This window comes from Perognathus longimembris, chromosome 2 (assembly GCF_023159225.1).
Source record: "Perognathus longimembris pacificus isolate PPM17 chromosome 2, ASM2315922v1, whole genome shotgun sequence".
NCBI classification, from domain to species: Eukaryota; Metazoa; Chordata; class Mammalia; order Rodentia; family Heteromyidae; genus Perognathus; species Perognathus longimembris.
This window is the reverse complement of record NC_063162.1, coordinates 58,945,522-58,966,103: the sequence shown is the minus strand read 5'-3', so window position 1 is coordinate 58,966,103 and position 20,582 is coordinate 58,945,522. Positions and strand designations below refer to the sequence as shown.

Below are 20,582 nucleotides of genomic sequence, written 5' to 3'. Positions count from 1 at the left end.
TTAAGGGACCGAGTCTGTGGCTCACACCCTGTGCCATTTGGATCAATTATCCATGTGCTGGAGCCAGCTTCCTACTCTAGCTCACAGACCTCCTACACAGTCTTTGCAGAGGGATTCAGACAGCATGTCCATGAATGGAGGCTTCTGTCTCCTCCTATCCTTCACTGGACTGTCCTGTCCTTCATCAGATAGAGACTGGAATAGGAAAAGGGACACATGAGTGCTTCCTTTCATAGCCCCTGTCTGGCAAAACCCTTGCGAAACTACAGCCCTGTTTACTAAGTCAGCTTTCAAAGGCACCTCAGAATTTCCAATCTGTGGGACAGCCACCACCCAAACATTCTACAGGGAGTGGTGTGATTCTCCCAGGCAGGCCTGGGCAGTGCCTGGGTGGGGCCTGGGAGCCACAGGAGGAGCCCAGAGTCAAGAAGAACCCAGAGGAAGGGGGAGGAGGGCAGGGGTGAGGCTGGGTGAGGCCTGCTTGCACCACCACACCCACCCAGATTCCTGGTCGTCCAGGGCAGACAGACTCGCCCTGTGCTGAGCAGAGCATAGCCAGTGTCTCTTCATCTCCCTGGGAAAAGCAGCCACAAAGCAAGCAAGATGGCCTGGTGGAAATCTTGGGTAAGTGGAGGCATGCAGAAGGGATGGATTTCTATACCATCTAGGTGATGGGTGGGGACACTGGGGGGGCTGAGAGAGACCAGAAAGGCAGACCCCAGTGGCCCAAACCATGGGAGAAGCAGAGAAGAAAGTGTGCATGCCTAGCACAGATGGGACAAGAAGTTGACAAAGAAGTCTCCAAATGCAATCAGGAAACTGAAAGGTAGAGAGGGGTGGGAGGTGTCCAGAGGAAGGTCCTACTGGGGTTGGGCCACTCAAGGAAGGGTTTTGTGGTAGAGCTCCAGGTGTGAATGCAGTATGTGCAATTGTGTCTGGTTTTTGGGAAGGGGAAATAGATCCAGAAAACTTCTCCTTGCAGAGGAAATGATATATGGAAGCATCAGAAGGGTGGGAAACTTGGCCCTGCAAGAAAAATCACTCGATGTGGTTTGCATGCACTGTCTGGGTTGAATACAGGCCAGGAGAAACAGGCAGAACAGATCCTAAAGGGTCTCACATGGCAGACAGAGGAGTTGAGGCTTAATGTTGAAAGCAATAGGGAAAGCTGGGAGCTGGGCGTTCATGCCTGTGGTCCTAGTACTCAGGAAGTTTGAGAGTGGAGGATCATTATTTGAAGTCAGCCTGGGAAGACAAATCTGGGAGACTGTTATCTCCAACTAACCTGCAAAAAACTGGCAGCTGAAGTATGGCTTAAGTGGTAGAGTGCCAGCCTTGAGAAAAATAGCTAAGGATAGTATGAAATTGTAACCCCACTGTACACAGCTGAGTAACAATAAGATTATATTCAAAAATCAAAAAGAATAGGATCCAAAAAAAAAAAAGCTAAGGGAGAACACTACATGCCCTGAATTCAAGCCCCATAACTAGAACAAATCCAAAACAATGGACTTTGAAATGAGGGGTAACCTTGATGAGTGGGCTACTACTGGGGAACCACTCAAAAAAATGTCCACAATTCAGAGTATGAGAGTATACAGGCACCAAGGATCGATGACATTTATTTTTCAAGACTGAACATGAGGGAGCTAGTAAGCATGAGAACCTAGATCGCAAGAGTTTTGTGTGTATGGAATCCATACTTTCTAGAGTGCCCAGCGGCTGGGAAGGATCACACTCTACAATCACCAACAACATCAGCAGGTGCTCAAGGAGACTCTGTCTAAAGCAGAGTTTGTGCTAGGAAGTTGAAGAAATAAAAGGGGACACGTTGAATTGCCTCCTGGACAGGTACAGGGCTGTGTGCTCTCTATACCTTCCTCACCTCCTCCTCAGGAAGCCCTAGCTATACTTTCAGAAGATGAGACCATCACACAGAGACATCAAGTGGCTTACTAAGGTCCTGAGACAGCAGGTTCAGGCTAGGGAGAGCTCCATCTCAACAGTCTGCCCCCAGGCTCTCTGTGTATCTTAGTGGACAAACCACTGGTGCACAGCTTCAGGAAGTCTCTGTCACAATGTCACCACCCATGGAGGGGATCTTGTAGACGAGACATGATGGGCTCTGGACATGCAGGACACACTGGAGACCAAGGAGAACCATAGCCATCATCCTGGCCTCAGAGAAGCAAATGGCAGCTACGTCAGGACCCAGAGCTGTGACAGCCTCAGTCCCATCTCAGCTACTGGGAACAAGCGCCACATCTGGGGCAAATCCTAGAACTGACCATTTCCAAGACAGGCACATGCTGAGCCAATCTGATTCTGGGCCTTGGGTAACTTGGCAAGACTAGCAGAGGAAGGCCCTAACTGAGTTTCGGGGGGAGGGGGATGTTCTTCTAGTTGCCTATCATCTAATATTTCACTGGAGGCTCACAGCAATTGTTTGGGGTGGGGGCCACACATGCGCATAAATGTGCGGTCTTGGGGCTTGAATTCAGGGACTAAGTGCTATCCCTGAGCTTCTTTTGGTCAGGGCTAGTGCTCTACCACTCAAGCCACAGCTCCACTTCTGGCTATTTTTGTTTGTTTGTTTTAGCTTGGTTTGGTTTTTTTTTTGGTAGTTTAATGGAGATAAGAGTCTCACAGACTTTCCTGTCTGGGATGGTTTTGAATCATGATCCTCAGATATCAACCTCAAGTAGCTAGGATTACAGACATGAGCCACTGGTCCCAGGCTCCCTCACAAATTTTGTAAGGCAGATCCCAGTACTTTTAAGCACAGATAAGGAAACTGAATCCCTACTGGGCAACAGAGGTGCCAAGGTTACCACACTATTGAACAGTAGGATCTGAGGTACAAAATGAGTGCCTGGTTTGAGAGATGAACCAACCCCTGCTGACCTGGGCTTCCGTGGGCTTTTGTGTGCATATGTGTGTGTGTCTGTGTGTCTGTGTCTGTGTGTGTGGCTTGAACTCAGGGCCTTACGTTCTCACTTAGCTTTTTGGCTCAAAGCTAGTACTCTTCCACTTGAGCCACACTTCCACTTCTAGACACAATTTCATAAAGCTATTGTTCCCAGTACAAGTAAACCCCTTTGACTACCAAATGACTTCTGGGCACAAAGTTGTACCCGAAAAAGGATGGAGGGGAATAAAAGAGAGGATAGAAGAGGCTCCTCTTTGAGATGAGGTCCCTGTTGACAGGCTGAAAGTGTCCACTATGCCCTCTTTGAAAGGCATTCCAACGTCAGCGGCTCACACCTGTATCCTAGCTACTCAAGAAGCTAAGTTCCTGAAGATCATAGCTCAAAGCCAGCCAGGGCAGGAAAGTTCATGAGACTCTTAGCTCCAATTAACTACCAAAAAGCTGAAAATGGTGCTGTGGCTCAAAGTGGTACAGAACTAGCCTTGAGTAAAAAAGCTCAGAGACAGCCCTGATTTCAAGTTCTAGGATCTGCACCAAGAAATAAAGAGTAAAAACAAATGGCATTCCTGGTTTGCTGAACAGGTGGTGACAGAGAGAGCGCACTCCCTTGTGATCATCCCAGAATGGTCAGATGGAGAAGAGGACTCTCTGAGCCCAGCACCTTTCCAGTGAACTGGGGTCTGTCTGGACCCACCTGCCTGGAGGTGGTTGGGCAGGAGCCTGAGGCAGGCAGGTGGCCTGCCAGCAGCCTGGGTCAGACCTGCAGGGGGCGTCGCTGAGCTCCACTCCAGGAGATGTCCAGCCTGGTTCTGGTTCCCAGAACCCCCCCACATCCGTTTTTCTAAACTTCAGCATGGAAAATGAGACAGGATTCTCAGCACAGTCATCAGAGTCACCCAGGGTGGCTGCTAAGAAACAGTGGCCCCTGAAAGGGAGTTAGCTGTTCTGTGACTGAGTCGCACAGACCCCTGAGCACTGACTTGAAGGTAGGAGGAGAAGAAGTGCATGCCTGTGGGTAAGGCTATCTCCAGTGAAATATTCCAGGAAGTCCCCACATGTGAGAAAGGTTGGCTCATCAATAGAGTGCGGAGGTGGGGAGTTCAGCATCTGAGTCAGGCTATGGGTGAAGTGCCCACACATCATTTACTAGCTGGGCCTCCAAGCCCAGCTCCCTCACTTGTAAAATAGGAGTTAACATCTACTTAGGGTGACTCACTGGGAAGGCAGTGAGCTCCCACTGCATTCAATATGCCCCACAGAGGGGACACTCAAGCTGCCAACTATTAACAGCAGCTTGCAGCATCTGGTGATACCACAAGCAGAGAATATGTGTGTGGGCACAGCTAGGCACTGTCAAAGACCACATTGGCTCTCTGCATGGATTTTCCACAGGAACTATTTCTAATAGTTTCTGTTACAAAACATGTTACTAAGAAATGAGACAGAAGTATCTGCTTCAATGTCTTAACTTTGAAATTCAAGCAAAGGAAATAAAAAATCGCCTTACTTCTTACTCAAAAGATCCTTACAGCTAGGCACTGGTAGCTCACATCTGTAATCCCAAATACTCAGGAGGCTGAGATCTGAGAACTGTGATTCAAAGCCAGCCCAGGCAAGAAAGTCTATGAGACTCTTGTCGCCAAGTAAACAATAAAATGCCAGAAGTAAAGGTGTGGCTCAAGTGCATAAATGCCAGTCTTGACAGAAACAAGTAAGAGTTTAAGGCACTGAATTAAAAGACTTACAAACATACTGTGGATGAGAATCTGCTATGTTTCTCAGGTTCTAACTCAAGGCTTAGATGGAAGGGAAGATGGGTGGATGGATGGATCAATAGAAGAAGATAGAAAAAGAAGTAGGGAGAGAAGGTGTGAAGGAAGGTGAATTAATGGATTGCCTGGCTAGATTTATATGTGTTTATAAGGGGAAAAAAGGAAAAGAGAAAGGGAGGCAAGGCAGGACAGGGCAGGGCAAGGCAGGGCAGGGAAAGGATTAATGGTTAGTGGTTGGACATCTGGGTGGGGTTGGATGAGTGGGTGAGTGAGTAAACAGTTAGATGGGTTAGGATGATGCAAGAGTTGGGTGAACTGGTAAGTGGAAATCCAGTCTGAACTCCTTTTCATTTGAAGGGTCTCAGAACCTCCCTCAAATTAGACGTCTATATCCACTTCCCCTCCACCCCTTACCATCCCTCCCCACAAAACACACCTGAGAAACTACATAGAGCATCCCTCTAAGCAGCCAGTAGGCACACCTTAGGCTGGAGGCTGCCAAACAAGGGCCCAGGTACTTTGGTTATGTGGTTTGCTCCACATCCTGAGCACATTCTGCCTGCCCTCCAAAGCCCATGAGCTACTCCAGCCTAACTGGTCTCTGTGCCCAGGAAAGATGCTCAGGGTGGGCTGTGAGGTAGGCAAGGAAGCCACCCTACCCTCCTGGACCCTTCTGCCGTTGAGTAGGCCTGGGCCTTTTGCAGGTTGAACAGGAAGGCGTCACAGTGAAGGGCAGCTCCCACTTCAACCCGGATCCAGATGCAGAGACCCTCTACAAATCCATGAAGGGGATCGGTGAGCAACCACCTGCAGCCTTGCCACTGGCCAACTGTGCCTGAGATTCTGTCCACTGCCCTGCAAGGCAGATGCCAGGGGATATCCAGGGATGAGCATGGGCTTCCTGTTTTACACTAAGAGTGATTGATTTACCCAAACCATCACACAGGCCCAGGTTGAGTGATTGTTCCTTCTTGGAGTAATGAGTGAGAAGTGCAGACAGCCATCTGTTGTGTCCATGTGCTTTGCTCCACCCATCTAAGCTCTCTCATTTGTACAACAGTGCTCTCCCTCCCCCACCCCCACCATGTCACTAGGAGTTTGGTATTGGATGGCTTTGATGCAGGGCCTTGCATAGAGCTTTACAGGAGTTCTATAGAGCTACACTCAGGCCTATGAGACATCAGCATATGAGTGGTTGTGCCTCCCACCTCCCACGGTGGCTGGCCGCAGACTCCACTTCCTTCCTGTGTCCAGTGTCCACCTTTGCATGGCCCCACTCACAAGCACAAGCCCTGTTCTCCTCCACCCTGACAGGATCCACCCCTCAACTGGGTGACAAGCCACCAGAAAGGCTCTTAGACCCATTGATCTGGATCTTAGTCATGACCTCCCCAGCCATAACCAACACAAAGGAGGACAAGGTGGGAAAACTTTATTGGCCAAATTCCAAAAAGCCCAGGAGCATTGTCAGATTCTTTCCCTGTGAAACTGGACCTGGGTCACACCTAACATCACATGAATGGGAGGTGGAGGGGGCAGAGGTAAATTTGCTAAGCGTTTCCTTCACACCATGAAAATCATCCGGGCCGTTGGAGTTCTGCAGGTAATGCTCTCACTGCTCGGCTACCAAGCAGCTGTCCTCTCCCCTCCCTTGCCTTCCACCCTCCTGGAGGCAGAGGATATGCTCATGCTGTGTACCCCTGTAGGGACCAACGAGCAGGCCATCATAGACGTGCTCACTCGGAGAAGCAATTCCCAGAGGCAGCAGATTGCCAAGTCCTTCAAGGCTCAGTTTGGCAAGGTAAGGAGAATGCTGGGGGCTGCAGCCAGTGGGCAGCTCTGCCCTGATGAGTCCTTCTCTCCAGCCAGCCCACTGGAAAATAAGCATATGAGACATTCATAGTGTGTGTGTGTGTGTGTGTGTGTGTGTGTGTGTGTGTGTGTGTGTGTGTGTGTGTGTGTGTGTGCTAGAACTAGTACTTAAACTCAGGGCCTGAGATCTAGCCCTTAGCTTTTTTGCTCAAAGCTAGGACTCTACCATTTGTACCACCACAGTTCCACTTCCAGCTCCTAGCTGGTTGATTGGAGATAAGAGTCTCACAGGCTTTCCTGCCAGGGCTGACTTTGAACTGTGATCCTCAGATTTCAGCCTCCTGAGTAGTTAGGATTACACTGCAAGCCACTGGTGCCCATCAAAATGGTTGCTCTTTATTCATCTGAAGTTCAAGTTTAACTAACTGTTCTATTTTATCCGTCTGACCTATTTATAACTTCTGAGCTCCAGTATGGTGCTGTCCTTCAGCTGACCCACTTCCTCTTTGTCTTTCTCTATCCCCTGGTCTTAATAGTGAGTTCTTCCTTAGCCTCTGACCGGAGCTCTATTTCCTGCCTCCTAGCTCTTTCCCATACCCCCTTCAATGCAGGCCTGGCTCCCTTCTTCTCCATAGCACAGGTGTACGCTCCTCATGACAGAGCTACTGTTACTCTGCCGTATCTCTCCTGCCACCAGGAAACTCTACGAGCATTCTATCTGCCCTAATACAGAGCCAGACATTTGGTGGTGCTCACAGAACACAAAAAGAGATGCAAGTTCTTGGTCCTGGTGCCTCATGCCCGTAATCCCAGCTACTCAAGACTCTGAGGTTGAGGGTCATGGTCCCAAGCCAGCTTGAGCAGAAAAGTCCATGAGACTCTTATCTCCAATTAACCACCAAAAAGCCAAAAGTGCCTGTGGCTCAAGTAACAGAGCTCCAGCCGCAAGTGAAAAAGCTAAGGGACAGTGCTCAGGCCCTAGTACTAGCATGAAGAAGAAAGAAGGAAAAAGAGAAAAAGGAGAAGGAGGAAGAAGAGAAAGAGGGGGAGAAGGAGGAGGAGGAGAGAAGGAAGAGGAGGAGTGGAGGAAGAGAAGAAGGGGGAGAGGGAGGGGGAGAGGAGGGGAGGAGAGGAAGAAGAGGAGAAGGAGGAGGGGGTAGGGAGGAGAAAAAGGACAGGGGAAGGAGGAGGAAGAAGAAACATTGGCTCAAACTCTGGAAGATTAATTGCATTCCCATGAAAAAAAATCAATGTGCATTTTTACTATCCCTCTTTCTTAATCCTCAGAGCTATTTGTTATTCTCCAAATTGAACACTTGGAGAAACTGATGTTCAGAGAAAACTGAGTGAGTTCCCGAAGGTCCCAAAGCCTAAAAGCAATAAAGTTGGAATTTAAGTTGATGCTGGCAAAGCCCTTGGTCTCTGTTGCTCTCTGCTGATTGCTGGTTGTGACCTGGTGATTCTTTGTACACAAATCCTTAGAAAGAGATACACTGAAAAGAACCTTTCCTTTTTCCCTTTCTTTCTCTCTCTCTCTCTCTCTCTCTCTTGTCCTTCCTTTCTTCCTTCTACCTTTCCTCTTTCCTCTTTTCTCCTGTCTTCCTTCCTCCTTTCCTCCCTTTTTCTTTTCCTTTCTTCCTTTCCTTTTTCCTTCCTTTCTTTCCTTTTTCCTTCCTTTCCTCCCTTCCTACCTTCCTTCTTTGCTTCCTTCCTCCATTCCATTCTCTCTCCTTGCTTCCTTTCCTTCCTTGTTCCCCCTTCCTCTCTCTCTCCCTTCCTCTTTGCCTTCCTTCCTCCCTTCTTCCCTCCCTTCATTCCTCCTTTCCTTCCTTTCTTCCTTCTTTCCTTCCTTTTTCCCTCCTTTCATTGCATTTTACCTTTCTTCCTTTTTTTCTACCTTCCTCCCTCCTTCCCACTCTTCACTGAGTGCCTCTGGGCTGCGCAGCAGGCATTCGATGGTGAGCAGGGCACCATGCTGCCACCCACAGGACTTTACGGTCTCATGTGAGCAAAATGTGCCCAGCACTGCTTAAGTGCTGAGTTGAGTCTCATGTCACTCCATCACTCAAATTTTTAACAGGTAAGGATGCTGTTGCTTAGAAAGACTGAGCAGCAGGTTTAAGAGACAGTAGTGAGCACATGGCAGAGGCCTTATGGAAATGCCGCCTGAACTCCTGGGCACTTTTGTAGGCCAAAAGGACAGCCAGCTCATCCCATCTTCCCTGTTCCTACCTCAGGACCTCACTGAGACCTTAAAGTCGGAGCTGAGTGGCAAGCTTGAGAGACTCATCGTGGCCCTCATGTACCCACCATACAGATATGAGGCCAAGGAGCTACATGATGCCATGAAGGTAAATGCATGAGCCACCACAGCTGAGCCCAGTGAGCTTACCACCTGCTACTCCACCATCTAAACCCAGGACTGACTGGCTATAATGAAGCCCAAGTCAGTACGTCTCAGAATGGGATTAAACCAGGTATACAGTGGAGTTAGAAACCCATCTCTGAGGAGCAGAGGTATGGTTGACGTATCATTCCAACCTAGCAAGCCTCGGGCCTTGAGTTCAAATCCCAGTACCACCCCTAAAAAGAGAAATACAGAAATTCACTTTGACAGTTTCATGTATGACCTCCCAGACCCTCCAGATCCTCTTTATTTCCCATCAATCCTCTTGCTTTTGTAGGCTAGCAAGGATCTGGAACCCGGTAGAGTGGTTATTTCACTGAAGGGGTGCCTTCTATGTGTGTGATGCCAGACACTTGCTTACATCAGAGTAGAGATGGTTACTATCCTCGTTTGTAAATCAAAATACTTAAGCTAGGCAGGTAGAATCCATACCACCCCCAGGTGAGACCACCCAGCTAAAGAGGAAGAGTTGAGGTAGAGATTTCCCTAAGTGGTTTCCCCCCGTAACATCCCCCCAACAAAGGTCCCATTAGAGTCATGGCCAATGTTTGCTGAGACTTAAGAAGAGAGTGTAGACAGAGTAGAATTCCACGCACAGGCAGAACACTCCGGCACACAGAGCTTTCTGTCTCCAGGGCCTGGGAACCAAAGAGGGGGTCATCATTGAGATCCTGGCTTCTCGGACCAAACACCAACTACGGGAGATCCTGAAGGCCTATGAGGAAGGTAAAGGGTTGTCAAGGTGGAGGGGTGCCAGAGACTGAGGTAAAGGCTTGCTTGGGACTGGCATGGGTTTTGGCAGCCTGGCAAGGAAGAAGGGTCACACACAATTCTCAAGGGAACTGAGTTACATTGGAAAGGCCCTTCACATGGAAATGCTGAGTGAGCTCAGATATGATTCCGACTCAATCTCAAACGTGCTGCTGAGAAGAGCAGGCATGTGCCCAGCTCAGATTTCCACCCCTTGAGGGCTCTGGTTCAGCAGGAGACAGGATGGTTCTTTCTTGTCTGTCCACAGTCTGACCCAAGACACCTCAGAGGGTGGTCAGCTCAGGCCCCACTAGGGTCTTTCTTCTTGTTATTGTTTCTTTTTTTTAATTATCTTTAAGGAGTTTGTTAGCTGTCCTTCAGGATACTGGGGTAGCACATGGAAATGAACTGAACAAGGCAAAGTTTATATCTGCAGAGCATGCACCATTAGCTGAAAAATATGGTAAAGAAGCACCAAAAGCCAGCAGGCTGCTCCCTTTTCATCCCTAACCCAGCATGTCCCACCCCTTTGCTCAGATTGGCTGAGCTCAGGTTCACAGCCTGCAAAAGGATATAGCTTCATTAACAGAGACAGGATGGAACCAAAAATTCAGTGAGCTTTGTAACAGGATGTCTTAATTAATGTGTGGCAGGAAAGGAATCTAACTAAAATTTCCATTGGTCCACTGAAGGGCATTGGGTCTGTTTCCCTAACTTGGCTATGGTGAATAGTACTGTAATGAAGATGGTTGTGCAAATGGCTTTATTGTGTCCTGACTTGTAATTGTTTAGATCAGTGTAGGGCCCCAGAGTGTGGAGAGCACAGACCACTGTCCAACTGTCCTTCATAGTGTGCAGGTTGCAAATCAAGCAAAGACAACTAGTCCTCTATTCTGTGGACATGGTGACAAGTTTGTCTGTTGGCTTTGGTTTTGCCAAACCTGACAATAAGATGGAGCTCCACTGGCAGCCCCTAGCTCGGCTTTCTAGCCCAGCCATTTCTGTGCCTTGATTTCCATGTCAATCCGGATTCTGCATAACCACCCAGGTGATAAATCTCTGTCACCTTGACATGGGGTCAAGACCAGGTCTCTGTTCTGTGGCGTATGAGGAGAAAAGGATGGACATCAAAAGAAAAGAGATAGAACCGATGGTATGGGAAGCTCTGTGAGGCAAGAGTGGCCTACATACATGAGGTACAGGGTGAGACATGTATGTACAGATCTCCGTGTATCTGTTTGCTGGTGGAGTGCTTGGTGCTCAGTACTCCCAGAAGTGGGAGGATCAAAGTCTTAGCCTTCCTAGAAGACTTGAGTGGAAGAGTCTGGAAAGCAGGAACCTTGGGTCAGCCCTAAGACAGTTCCTTTACCTTGTGGCCCTGTTTCCCTGCAGACTACGGGTCCAGTCTGGAGGAAGACATCCAAGCGGACACAAGTGGCTACCTAGAGCGCATCCTGGTGTGCCTCTTACAGGTATCACAGTCCAGACTCCCCAGGGTTCTGTGACTTGAATATTTCAACAGCTCTACCCCAGGAAGCAGGCCTCAAGCAGATCCAGTGGGGGAGGGGCCGGGCCATTGAACTGCTCCGTGGTTTGTGTTTATCAGCTATGTCTGATGATGGGAGGGTTCTCACTGTGGAGCCCCACATTGTTCCTGGCCCAGCCAGAGGAAGCATCTGGGAAAGAGGAGGAGAAAATGCTGTCACTGAATGGGTCCCTCATGCAGGCCTGAAGCGATGCTCTTAGCCTCCACAATCCCAACGAGGGAGCACTCCTACTCCCAGTGTACAAATGAGAACACTGAGGCTTGAGGAGGATAACTAGCTTGTTCAAGGCCTCATGGCCAATAATGAGAACTCTGTCCTGCCTCCCTCCTAAGCCCCACTGTCCTTTCAGCCCCTGGTGCTCTGACCTGCTGTCCTACCTTACAGAGCCATCTCTTCTGCTCCTAGGGCAGCAGGGATGACATAAGTGGCTTTGTAGATCCAGGACGGGCCCTACAAGATGCACAGGTGAGTCTTTGCCCTGCCCCTACCATCTGGACTTCAGGTCTGACTCCTGGAAGTTCACGAGCCTATCTGCCCAGAGGAGTCTCCCTTTGACATAGGTCAAGCCTGGCCAGGCCAGCACCCTGCAAACTTCTGCTTGTGGAGTCTGAGGAGCAAAGAGGGTATTGGAGACACTCAGAGAGGGGAAGGAAAAGGCTTGGGAGGATGAAAAGCTGTTGTGGCAGGATGAGTCTACATTCCTAAGGGAGCTGGATCCAGGATGAGACTTGCATGTGTGTCTATGTGTTTACTAGTGGAGTGCTTAGTACTCCCAGAGGTAAGTGTTAGGGGAGCATTTCCTAAAGTAGTTTGGCTCAAGTGCAGAGCAGAGAGAATGCTGGCCTAGCTGAATGGACAGAGGCTGACCATCAGCCCAGCTGTGGTGCTCGGGTACTGTTCTTCACTTCCTTGATCTCCTTCACCAACTTGTTGTGGTTGTCCTGATGCTAGGATCTGTATGCAGCGGGTGAGAAAATCCGAGGAACCGATGAGATGAAATTCATCACCATCCTGTGCACCCGCAGTGCCACCCATCTGATGAGAGGTATGGGGCAGAGCCAGACAAGGCCAGCACTCTTAGAGTGGGAGAGAACACTGAGAAATGCTGGACTCTGGCCACCAAGAGGGAGGCAGAGGTGGCACATTGAGACGCAGTCTGTAATCTACACATCCCCTAAATTGAGTTATCTCCTGCAGTGTTTGAGGAATATGAAAAAATTGCCAACAAGAGCATTGAGGACAGTATCAAGAGCGAGACCCATGGCTCACTGGAGGAGGCTATGCTCACTGTGGGTAAGAGCCATGTGCTTGAACACCATGTGTCCACAGGTCCATGGGAGTAACCTAAATGACTGGATCCCTAGGGAGCCAATTGATCTCCAAGTGAACTCCCTCTGCCACCAAACTCTCAGCTTGTACCTACCCCTCAGCCCAGGACCTTGGGACAATTCCACCTCTAGAGACTCAGTGTGTCTTGCTGTGACTGTTCATTGTGCTGCCTGTGTGATCCTCAGGGTTGTATGAGTATATGTAAAGGTGTGGTTATGAGTGTAGGTTAGAGAGACTGTGTGAGGGGATGGGTGATATGCTATGTGTGTCTGTATGTATGTGTTAGACTGTGTGCTCAAGACAAGGTGTAGATGTATCCATTGTGTATGTGTTAGTGTGTGTGTATGTATTTGAGAAACAATATGTTTATGTGTGTGTGCTGTACTGTGCGTGGAAGTGGATGCATTGGAGACAATATGTTTCTGTGTGTTAGTATATTGAGTGTGTGTTAGTGTGTATTTGAATATGTGTTAGACAATGTGTGTGCATGTGTAGGTGTTAAGCAGTGTGTTTATGTGTGTATTGTGTATATTAGATGGCGTATGTGTGTGTGTACATGCCCACAATGACACCAGCTCCAAGCCCTTGGTCCACGATAGCCATGGAGGGAGCACTGTGGTTCCAATGTGTTGTCCTGCACAAAGCTACCTCTCTGAACCTGAGACAAACACCTAGCCTTGCTTCAGATGCCAATTGAATGAATGGTGATCTGTGGTTTGAGTCCAATGGAGAAGGTGATAGTCTGACCCTGGGGGATACTGCAAAGCTCCTCCACATTGTAAGAGGCTGGGTTTACTTTAAAAGACCCATTTTAGAGTGTACATGTGATCCAGAGCTGAGATCATAATGGAGAAGCATTGCAGAGTAGGGACCTCTACCCAAGAGGCCCAGAAAGAGGGGCTTTTCCTCTGTGCCCTCAAACCCGGAAGCTGAGATCAGGGCTCTTGGGCAGTGTGCTCTCTTCTAGTCCAGGCTGCCTCTGTTGAGCTCCTAACATCTAGGGAACTTCCCACTATATGATCCAGGCTGCCTCTGTGGAGATCCTAGCATCTAGGGAACTCCCCACTGTATGGGACCTGAGCATCTCACAGAGATAAAATCCAGTCTGTGTCGGAGCATCTGACTACACTTGCTCTAATCTCAGCCTTTCTAGTCACCCCAGATCCTAGAAAATAACACCCTAAAACAGCAAAAGTACGCAGGGCCTCATGGTGCTGACACTTCCCCTTAAAGTCTCCTTACTCTAAAGGTTGAGAATCAAGTCACACAGCACTCTGTAGACAGGGTGTGAATGCATATTTACCTTCTCCAAAACTTGGGCTTCTGCAAAGCTCTAGGTTAAACTGTCAGCCCACCCCACTCCCCAGGTGCGTACCAGGCTCTGGAGCTCCATTCAGGAAAGGAGCATGTGTGGAAGAACAAGTAGAGGTCCTGCTAGATGGCCCTGGTCCCCTGAGGGTCCCCTTAGTCTCTAGCTTGTCTTAGGAGTTCAAAAGGCAGAGTTCCTGGCTCAGGGGGTACCTGAGGCCTGTGGCCATCATGCTGTTTCCCCTCTGTGAAGCTGGTGGCAGGATTCGTGGTGGTGGTTTCTTGTGGAGTGAGAGCTCAGAGGCTGCCCTGGCTGTGTCTGAGTAGTCAGTCCTCTGTTGGGTCCAGCTGATGGCTACAGACAAGTCCTATAGGCTTTCAGTGTGTTTCACACCTCACCCTTTAGTCTGCCTGCTCTGGATTTTTAGGGCTGAGCCCAGTGCCTCAGGCTCTATGCCTGCTCCCACCCACTTGACACAAAGCCTCCATTTTGGAACTGGGCAGGACACAAAGAAATGTGCAGAGCCTTTCAGACCTGTGGTGAGACATAAATAAATAAAGATGTAGACAATTCCACCTGCAACCTCCAAATATTAACAGAGCTTTTGTGTTTGCCAGTGAAATGTACACGAAACCTCCACAGTTACTTTGCTGAGAGACTCTACTACGCCATGAAGGTAAAGTTCTGTCTACTGCCCCTCACAATCAGCCCTGTGTCACACCAACTGCACAGCTAAGAAGTTCAGAGGCCATAGCTGCTTTCAACATCCAGGTTCCTCTTGTTCTGACCTCTTCGGCCATCAGAAAGGGTTTAGTTCTGGGTGCAAACTGAGCCTAGTCAGGGAAGCTGCACCTTCCAGGAGGTAAATTTAAGCAAGGAGTTATGTGTGGAGCTTTTGTGTTCAAGGCTAGCACTCTACCACTTGAGCCACAGCCCCACTTCCAGTTTGTTGGTGGTTAATTGGAGATAAGAGTCTCACAGACTTTCCTGCCCTGCTGGGTTTGGACTGTGATCCTCGTATCTCAGGCTCCTGAGTAGCTTGGATTACAGACCTGAGGCCCAGGTGCCCAATACAGTGAACATTTACCACAATCCTGAGAATCTGTAATGACTTCTATTGTTGTGAAACTAAGGCTCAGATTCTAGGTCACTCAGCTGCTACACAACAGAGCTGCAACTTGAACCCAAGCCCATCTGATTGTGCTTCTCCTGGCACCACTTGGCCTGGGAAAGGGAGGGGAAGACTGTTGCTGGAAGTCACATGCAGGGTTACTGCCAGGAACCAAGCCACCCTTGGTATTGACCAGCACTGAGAGTTACAGCTCCTATCTATGCTCAGGTGCCAACCTCAGCCTTTCTGTTGTATAAAAGGCAGCTCTGTGTGCAAAAGCCAGCACCCATAGCACCCAACAAGTAGATTCTGGTGTCTGGAAACAAAATGGGAGAGAGTTAATTCCGTTCCCAAGACTAACTTCAGTGCCTTCTCTGATGTAGGTTATTTACATGACCTGAACTGGAGCCATGCCAGCAACCCCAAGCTCTCTGGCCATGTCTGACCCACAAATGAGAGAGGGCATGGAACTCCCTTGGCCATAAGGCACCACTGGACACAAGATTGATCAGAGCTCTCACCTGTCATCCTAGCTACTCAAGAGTCTAAAATATGAGGATTATGGTTCAAAGCCAGATCAGAAAAGACATGAGACTTGTTTCTCAATTAACCAGCAAAAAGCCGTAAATAGAGGTGTAGCTTAAGTAGTAGAGCTAAAGCCTGGAGTGGAAAAAGTTAAGGATCAATGCCCAGGTCCTGAGTTCAAGCCCTAATATGAGCACCAAAAAGGGAAAAGGGGCGAAGGGGTGTCAGGGGCCGGTGGCTCACATGTGTAATCCTAGCTACTCAGGAGACTGAACACACACACACACACACACACACACACACACACACACACACACAGATCAAAAGGGCAGGTGAATGATATTGCTGCTTCAGGGAGGCATCTTCTTCCCCATCAATATTTTGTGTCCAGAATTTGATATGGAAAACCAAATGAGCACTGCAGTGTGGAGCATTTGGCTTTAATAAGGAAAGAGACAGGGTGGGCTGGGGATATAGCCTAGTGGCAAGAGTGCCTGCCTCAGATACACGAGGCCCTAGGTTCGATTCCCCAGCACCACATATACAGAAAACGGCCAGAAGCGGCGCTGTGGCTCAAGTGGCAGAGTGCTAGCCTTGAGCGGGAAGAAGCCAGGGACAGTGCTCAGGCCCTGAGTCCAAGGCCCAGGACTGGCCAAAAAAAAAAAAAAAAAGAAAGAGACAGGGTAACAAGAAGACACTGAGGGAATGCAAACACTAGGCCACCAGCACATCTTTTAGCACTTCCCTCTCGGAAGCAGAGGGTCATCCTCCACCTCCTTCCCTCTATGACGCCCCATGACCCAGTCATACAGGTTTACCTATTGCTCCAGCAATGACTAGGAAAGGGGAGATGTGGTGATTGATTGATGCTTTCTTGTCCAGGGAGCAGGAACGCGAGATGGGACTCTGATAAGGAACATCGTTTCCAGGAGTGAGATTGACTTAAATCTCATCAAACAACAATTTCAGAAGATGTATGGCAAGACTCTAAGCAGTATGATTGAGGTAAGCCACACTTTCCCCATTCCAAGATCTTAATTTGCATTAATTGTCCAAAGAGCTATTTCTCTCCAAGTTATAGTGATGGAGCAATCACTCCTCATTTGAGGATACTAGTACTTTTGCTACTTGTTGGTCTACTGGAACAAGCTTGATTTTAGAGTCTAATACTGAAAGAAAAAGAAAAGGAAAGAGCCAGCCATCAGTGGCTCACACCTATAATCCTAGCTACTCAGGAGGCTGAGATCTGAGGATCACAGTTCAAACCCAGTAGGGACAGGAAAGTGTGTGAGACTCTTTATCTCCAATTAGTCACCAAAAAGCTGGAAGTGCAGCTGTGGCTAAAAGTTGTAAAAAGCTAGCCTTGAACACAAAAGCTCAGGAATAGTGACCAGGCTGTAAGTTTAAGCTCCCAAACCGGCACGAGAGAGAGAGAGAGAGAGAGAGAGAGAGAGAGAGAGAATGAAAAGCTCCATTTATGACCCACAGATTTGATAAAGCAAACAAGATGGTTCCAAGAAAAAAAGAGAGAGAAATTTGAGATGTAATTAAAATCAATAAGATTTCGGGGGGAAAAAATCTAAATTGTTAAAGAATAGCTAATTCCTATGAAGCCTAACCTGCTTGAGAGCAAAGTGGAACAAGCCCCACCCTGCCCCTTAGCACCCAGAGTGCTGGATGAGTCTACTTCCCTTGCTGGAGCCCAATTTCCTGACCCATACCAAAGAAAGCTTCATGATTTGGCCCTGCGTATTCCCTCTGGCTGTGTGCCTGTCCTGTTAGGACCTGCCAATGGCTAAGAAATGCGTCCAGCCATCAAAACTTTGGGGCTTATCTTGTTGGGGGACAAACACTGCTGAATCCCTACCTGAGTCAGCTGCTAAGTAGGAAACCTCACTTCCCACTGCCATCCACTCCTCATATCTCAGCATCACTTCATAAACAGACTGGCATTACAAAAATGCATGGCCCAAAGCCAGACTCTCTCCACCCCACAGCCCTGCCTCCTAGTGTGGTTCCAGACTCCCTACTTTCAGCCTCAGATCCTTGAATTGCAATAGCAGATCTTGAAGACATGTTGGGCCATGCTTAATAAGTAAATAACTGAATACATGAATCCTAACTACTCAGAAGGCTGAGATCTGAGGATCTCTGCTGATCCCCAGCAGGAAAGACATGAGATTCTTATCTCCAATTAACCAGCAATAAGCTAGGAATGGAGCTATAGCTCAAGGGATAGAGAGCCAGACTTCAGCAAGAAAGCAAGAGCAAGAGACCCTGAGTTTAAGCCCCATTACTGTCACAAATAAATAAGTGGATGGCTGAGTATATCTGGGCTCTAAGTGAGGCCTTGAAAAGATGGTCCCCACCCAAGAAACATAACTCAGCAATGATAACAACAGCTACTCCTGAAGAGGCAGACCCTGTCATAAACACTTCTTTTGAATTCTGTGTCTTCTTCCCCCAGGGTGACACCAGTGGTGACTACAAGAACGCCCTCCTGAGCCTGGTGGGCAGTGACCCATGAGGCACCGAATGTGGCCAAGAAACCATAGTCTCCAGGGCCCTGCTTGCGTGATCTTGGCTGTAGATGGGGTGGGTGGGAAATTCCATAGTCTTTTAGTCTTCTAGCTCCCAGTTCCCAGGGCTCTCTAGAAAATGCTTTTGACCCAGAGGTGAGACCAACCTGGGCTCCTCTTCTCTGCCTTTGCCCAGGTCATTTCAAGGTGTGTATGCAATGCCAACCTGAGCATACCTCTAGGACGAATCCACCCGAAGTAACCTGCAAGAGGTCAGAGGTCATTTCTTCCTCTCCACATAGGAACTTCCCATGCTTCATTGGCACAGAATCACCTGAGCATAGGCTATACTGATATGCCTTAGCCCTGCCCCATTTATGAATCAGGGTCTCCCATTGGGGAACCGTGGAGTGTGGCATGTCTAACCCATGCCTCAGACAATAGGCTTCCTTGCTGGGCAGCCAAAGAGAAACTTGGGAGAGAACTTTGGCTTGAGGAACAAGTCTGTGAGCAACTAAAAAATGGACCCAGGGGTGTCAATTGGCAAGTCTATAACCTTCAATCAGCCTCTCTGGAAACCAGTAACAGAGTAATTACATTAGACCCAAGGGCACCGGGCCTTAAAGACTCAGGCCCAGTCCTTGATCCAGTGTTCTTTCCTTCCATTATGAAGCTGCAGCACAGGGCTGTGCCCAGCCCCAAGCATAACTCTTATCCTAACTTTATGACTTACACCCTGACCTCATGCCCTTGAGCCTGGATAATGGAGAAGCTGATGGAAGTCTTCTTATATATGGCTTTTCAGAATTAATAAACATTTGTACTTACAAAAAGTGTCAGGAATCTGTGTGTATGTGTGTCCACACGTGTGCAGTGATACTAGACTTGAACTCAAGACCTAGGCACTGTCCCTCAGCCTTTCCCCTTAAGGCTGGCCTTCTTCCACTTGATTGAAGGCTAGGTTGCCACAGTCCCAGTGGACTTGGAGGATTCTTTGCTCAAGCAGGAGTCACACAGCACTGCTTCCTCCAAGCCTATTGATCAAAAATATCTCAAGCCACCCCACCTACAAGAGAAAGGGGCATGGACCCCATTTGTCAGTAACAAGAAGATCAAGGATTTGAAGAAAGGTTTGTTTTTATTTTTCTTTCTTCGTTTCTAGTCCTGGGGTTTGAACTCAGGGTCTGGGGGCTTTCCCTGAGACCTTTTTGCTTAAGGCTAGCATTCTACCACTTGAACCACAGCTCTACTTCTGGCTTATTTAATTGAAGATAAGAGTCTCACAGACTTTCCTGCCTGGGCTGGCTTCAAACTGTGATCCTTAGGTGTTAGCCTTCTGAGTAGCAAGGATTTCCATCTTGAGCCATAGGTGCTGAGCTGTTGTCTTTTTTTTTTTAATCCACCATAAGTGATGCTCAAACTATGTAACTACCAGGTAGCACAACCCCTCACAAGAATGGCTGATGTCTGTAGAGCTGGAAACATGGCTCTGGAGCCCATCCCTCAAGTGCCTCTATCCCTGGCACTGGGTTGAAGAGATGGAAAGGTTGACAGTTACATACCAAAATGTCTTACTCCATAACGAAGTGTCACCAATAGCTGGGTGGCTTAAACAACACATGCTCTACTTCATAGCTCTGGATGCTGCTACGTCTAAGGATGAGGCATGGCCTGTTCAGTGCCTCTGCAGGCTGTGTTTCCAGCTTGCACAACTTTCTGCCTTCTCCATGCGTCCTCACAGGCCTGTCCAACATACTCATCCCAGAAGAAACAAGCTCTCACCAGCTCCCGCCTCTTCTGAGGCCACTAATCCTGTCTGAGGACTTCATCCCATGACCTCCTCTAACCTGGACTTCTTCCTGAAGGCCCCATCTCAACCCCCATCCCACGAGGGCTGAAGCTTCCACACAACCCATGACATGCCATGCAGATGCAGCCCAGGACTTTCACAGAAACCTCCAACAGCTGTGCCAGGGTGTGGTGTCTGGATACCAATCTGGGTGGTTGTTCTTTTGTTGTTGTTGTTGTTATTCAAGTCCTGCCCTGAATTTCCTTTCATTACTGACTCATTGTCTGACTAACAATTGCCTTCTGCCAAAGTAATTTCAGAACTTCTAGAACTCCTCTGCCCTGCAGCCCTCTCTCCCCCACCAGTGACTCACGTGGGTTTACAGCCCACCCCAAAATAGCCCTTGTGTGGTCAAATAGAAGCATTGAGAAAAGCTGTGACCAAGGAAATTCCACATCCAATGTGGGGATGCTGGCTGTAGCCGCGAGGGGGATGGTCCTGACTGACCCTCCCATCCTCCTGCCCTGGGGCCGCATGGCTGGAAGCCACTCCTACCTCCTTCGGGGTCCGGAACCGGAAGGAGTAGTTATGGACCAGCCCCACCTCCCATCTTGGTCTTGGGCCCACGTGTCTGCCTCCAAGATGGCGCCACCGGGGCTCAGGGGCGGTTCTATTGGGGTATGACGTCAGCCCGTGGGGGAGGCCCTAGGGTGCCACTCTTGTCGAACAGCCCAGTTCAGCCAATCGCTAACTTCCAGCTAGCCGCCCCAAGTCCCTCTCCTT

General features: G+C 48.8%; 1 protein-coding gene across 1 annotated transcript; it reads left to right on the top strand.

The window, feature by feature from the left end:
• Nucleotides 1-493: 493 nt before the first annotated feature.
• LOC125346547 (annexin A8) lies at nucleotides 494-18,837 on the top strand. The gene is made up of 12 exons (XM_048339207.1): nucleotides 494-624; nucleotides 5,406-5,496; nucleotides 6,408-6,502; nucleotides 8,751-8,864; nucleotides 9,556-9,646; nucleotides 11,063-11,142; nucleotides 11,623-11,682; nucleotides 12,169-12,262; nucleotides 12,415-12,510; nucleotides 14,473-14,531; nucleotides 16,374-16,496; nucleotides 17,959-18,837. Exons 1-12 carry the CDS (start codon nucleotides 604-606, stop codon nucleotides 18,016-18,018), a joined length of 984 nt encoding a protein of 327 aa, XP_048195164.1. The 5' UTR covers nucleotides 494-603; the 3' UTR covers nucleotides 18,019-18,837.
• Nucleotides 18,838-20,582: the final 1,745 nt, after the last annotated feature.

Bases quoted from the DNA above. Each gene is read 5' to 3' on its own strand.
- LOC125346547 (XM_048339207.1), top strand. From the start codon at position 604: ATGGCCTGGTGGAAATCTTGG. The intron at 11,143-11,622 runs GTATCACAGTCC...TTCTGCTCCTAG, and splicing joins TCCTGGTGTGCCTCTTACAG to GGCAGCAGGGATGACATAAG. The intron at 14,532-16,373 runs GTAAAGTTCTGT...TTTCTTGTCCAG, and splicing joins GACTCTACTACGCCATGAAG to GGAGCAGGAACGCGAGATGG.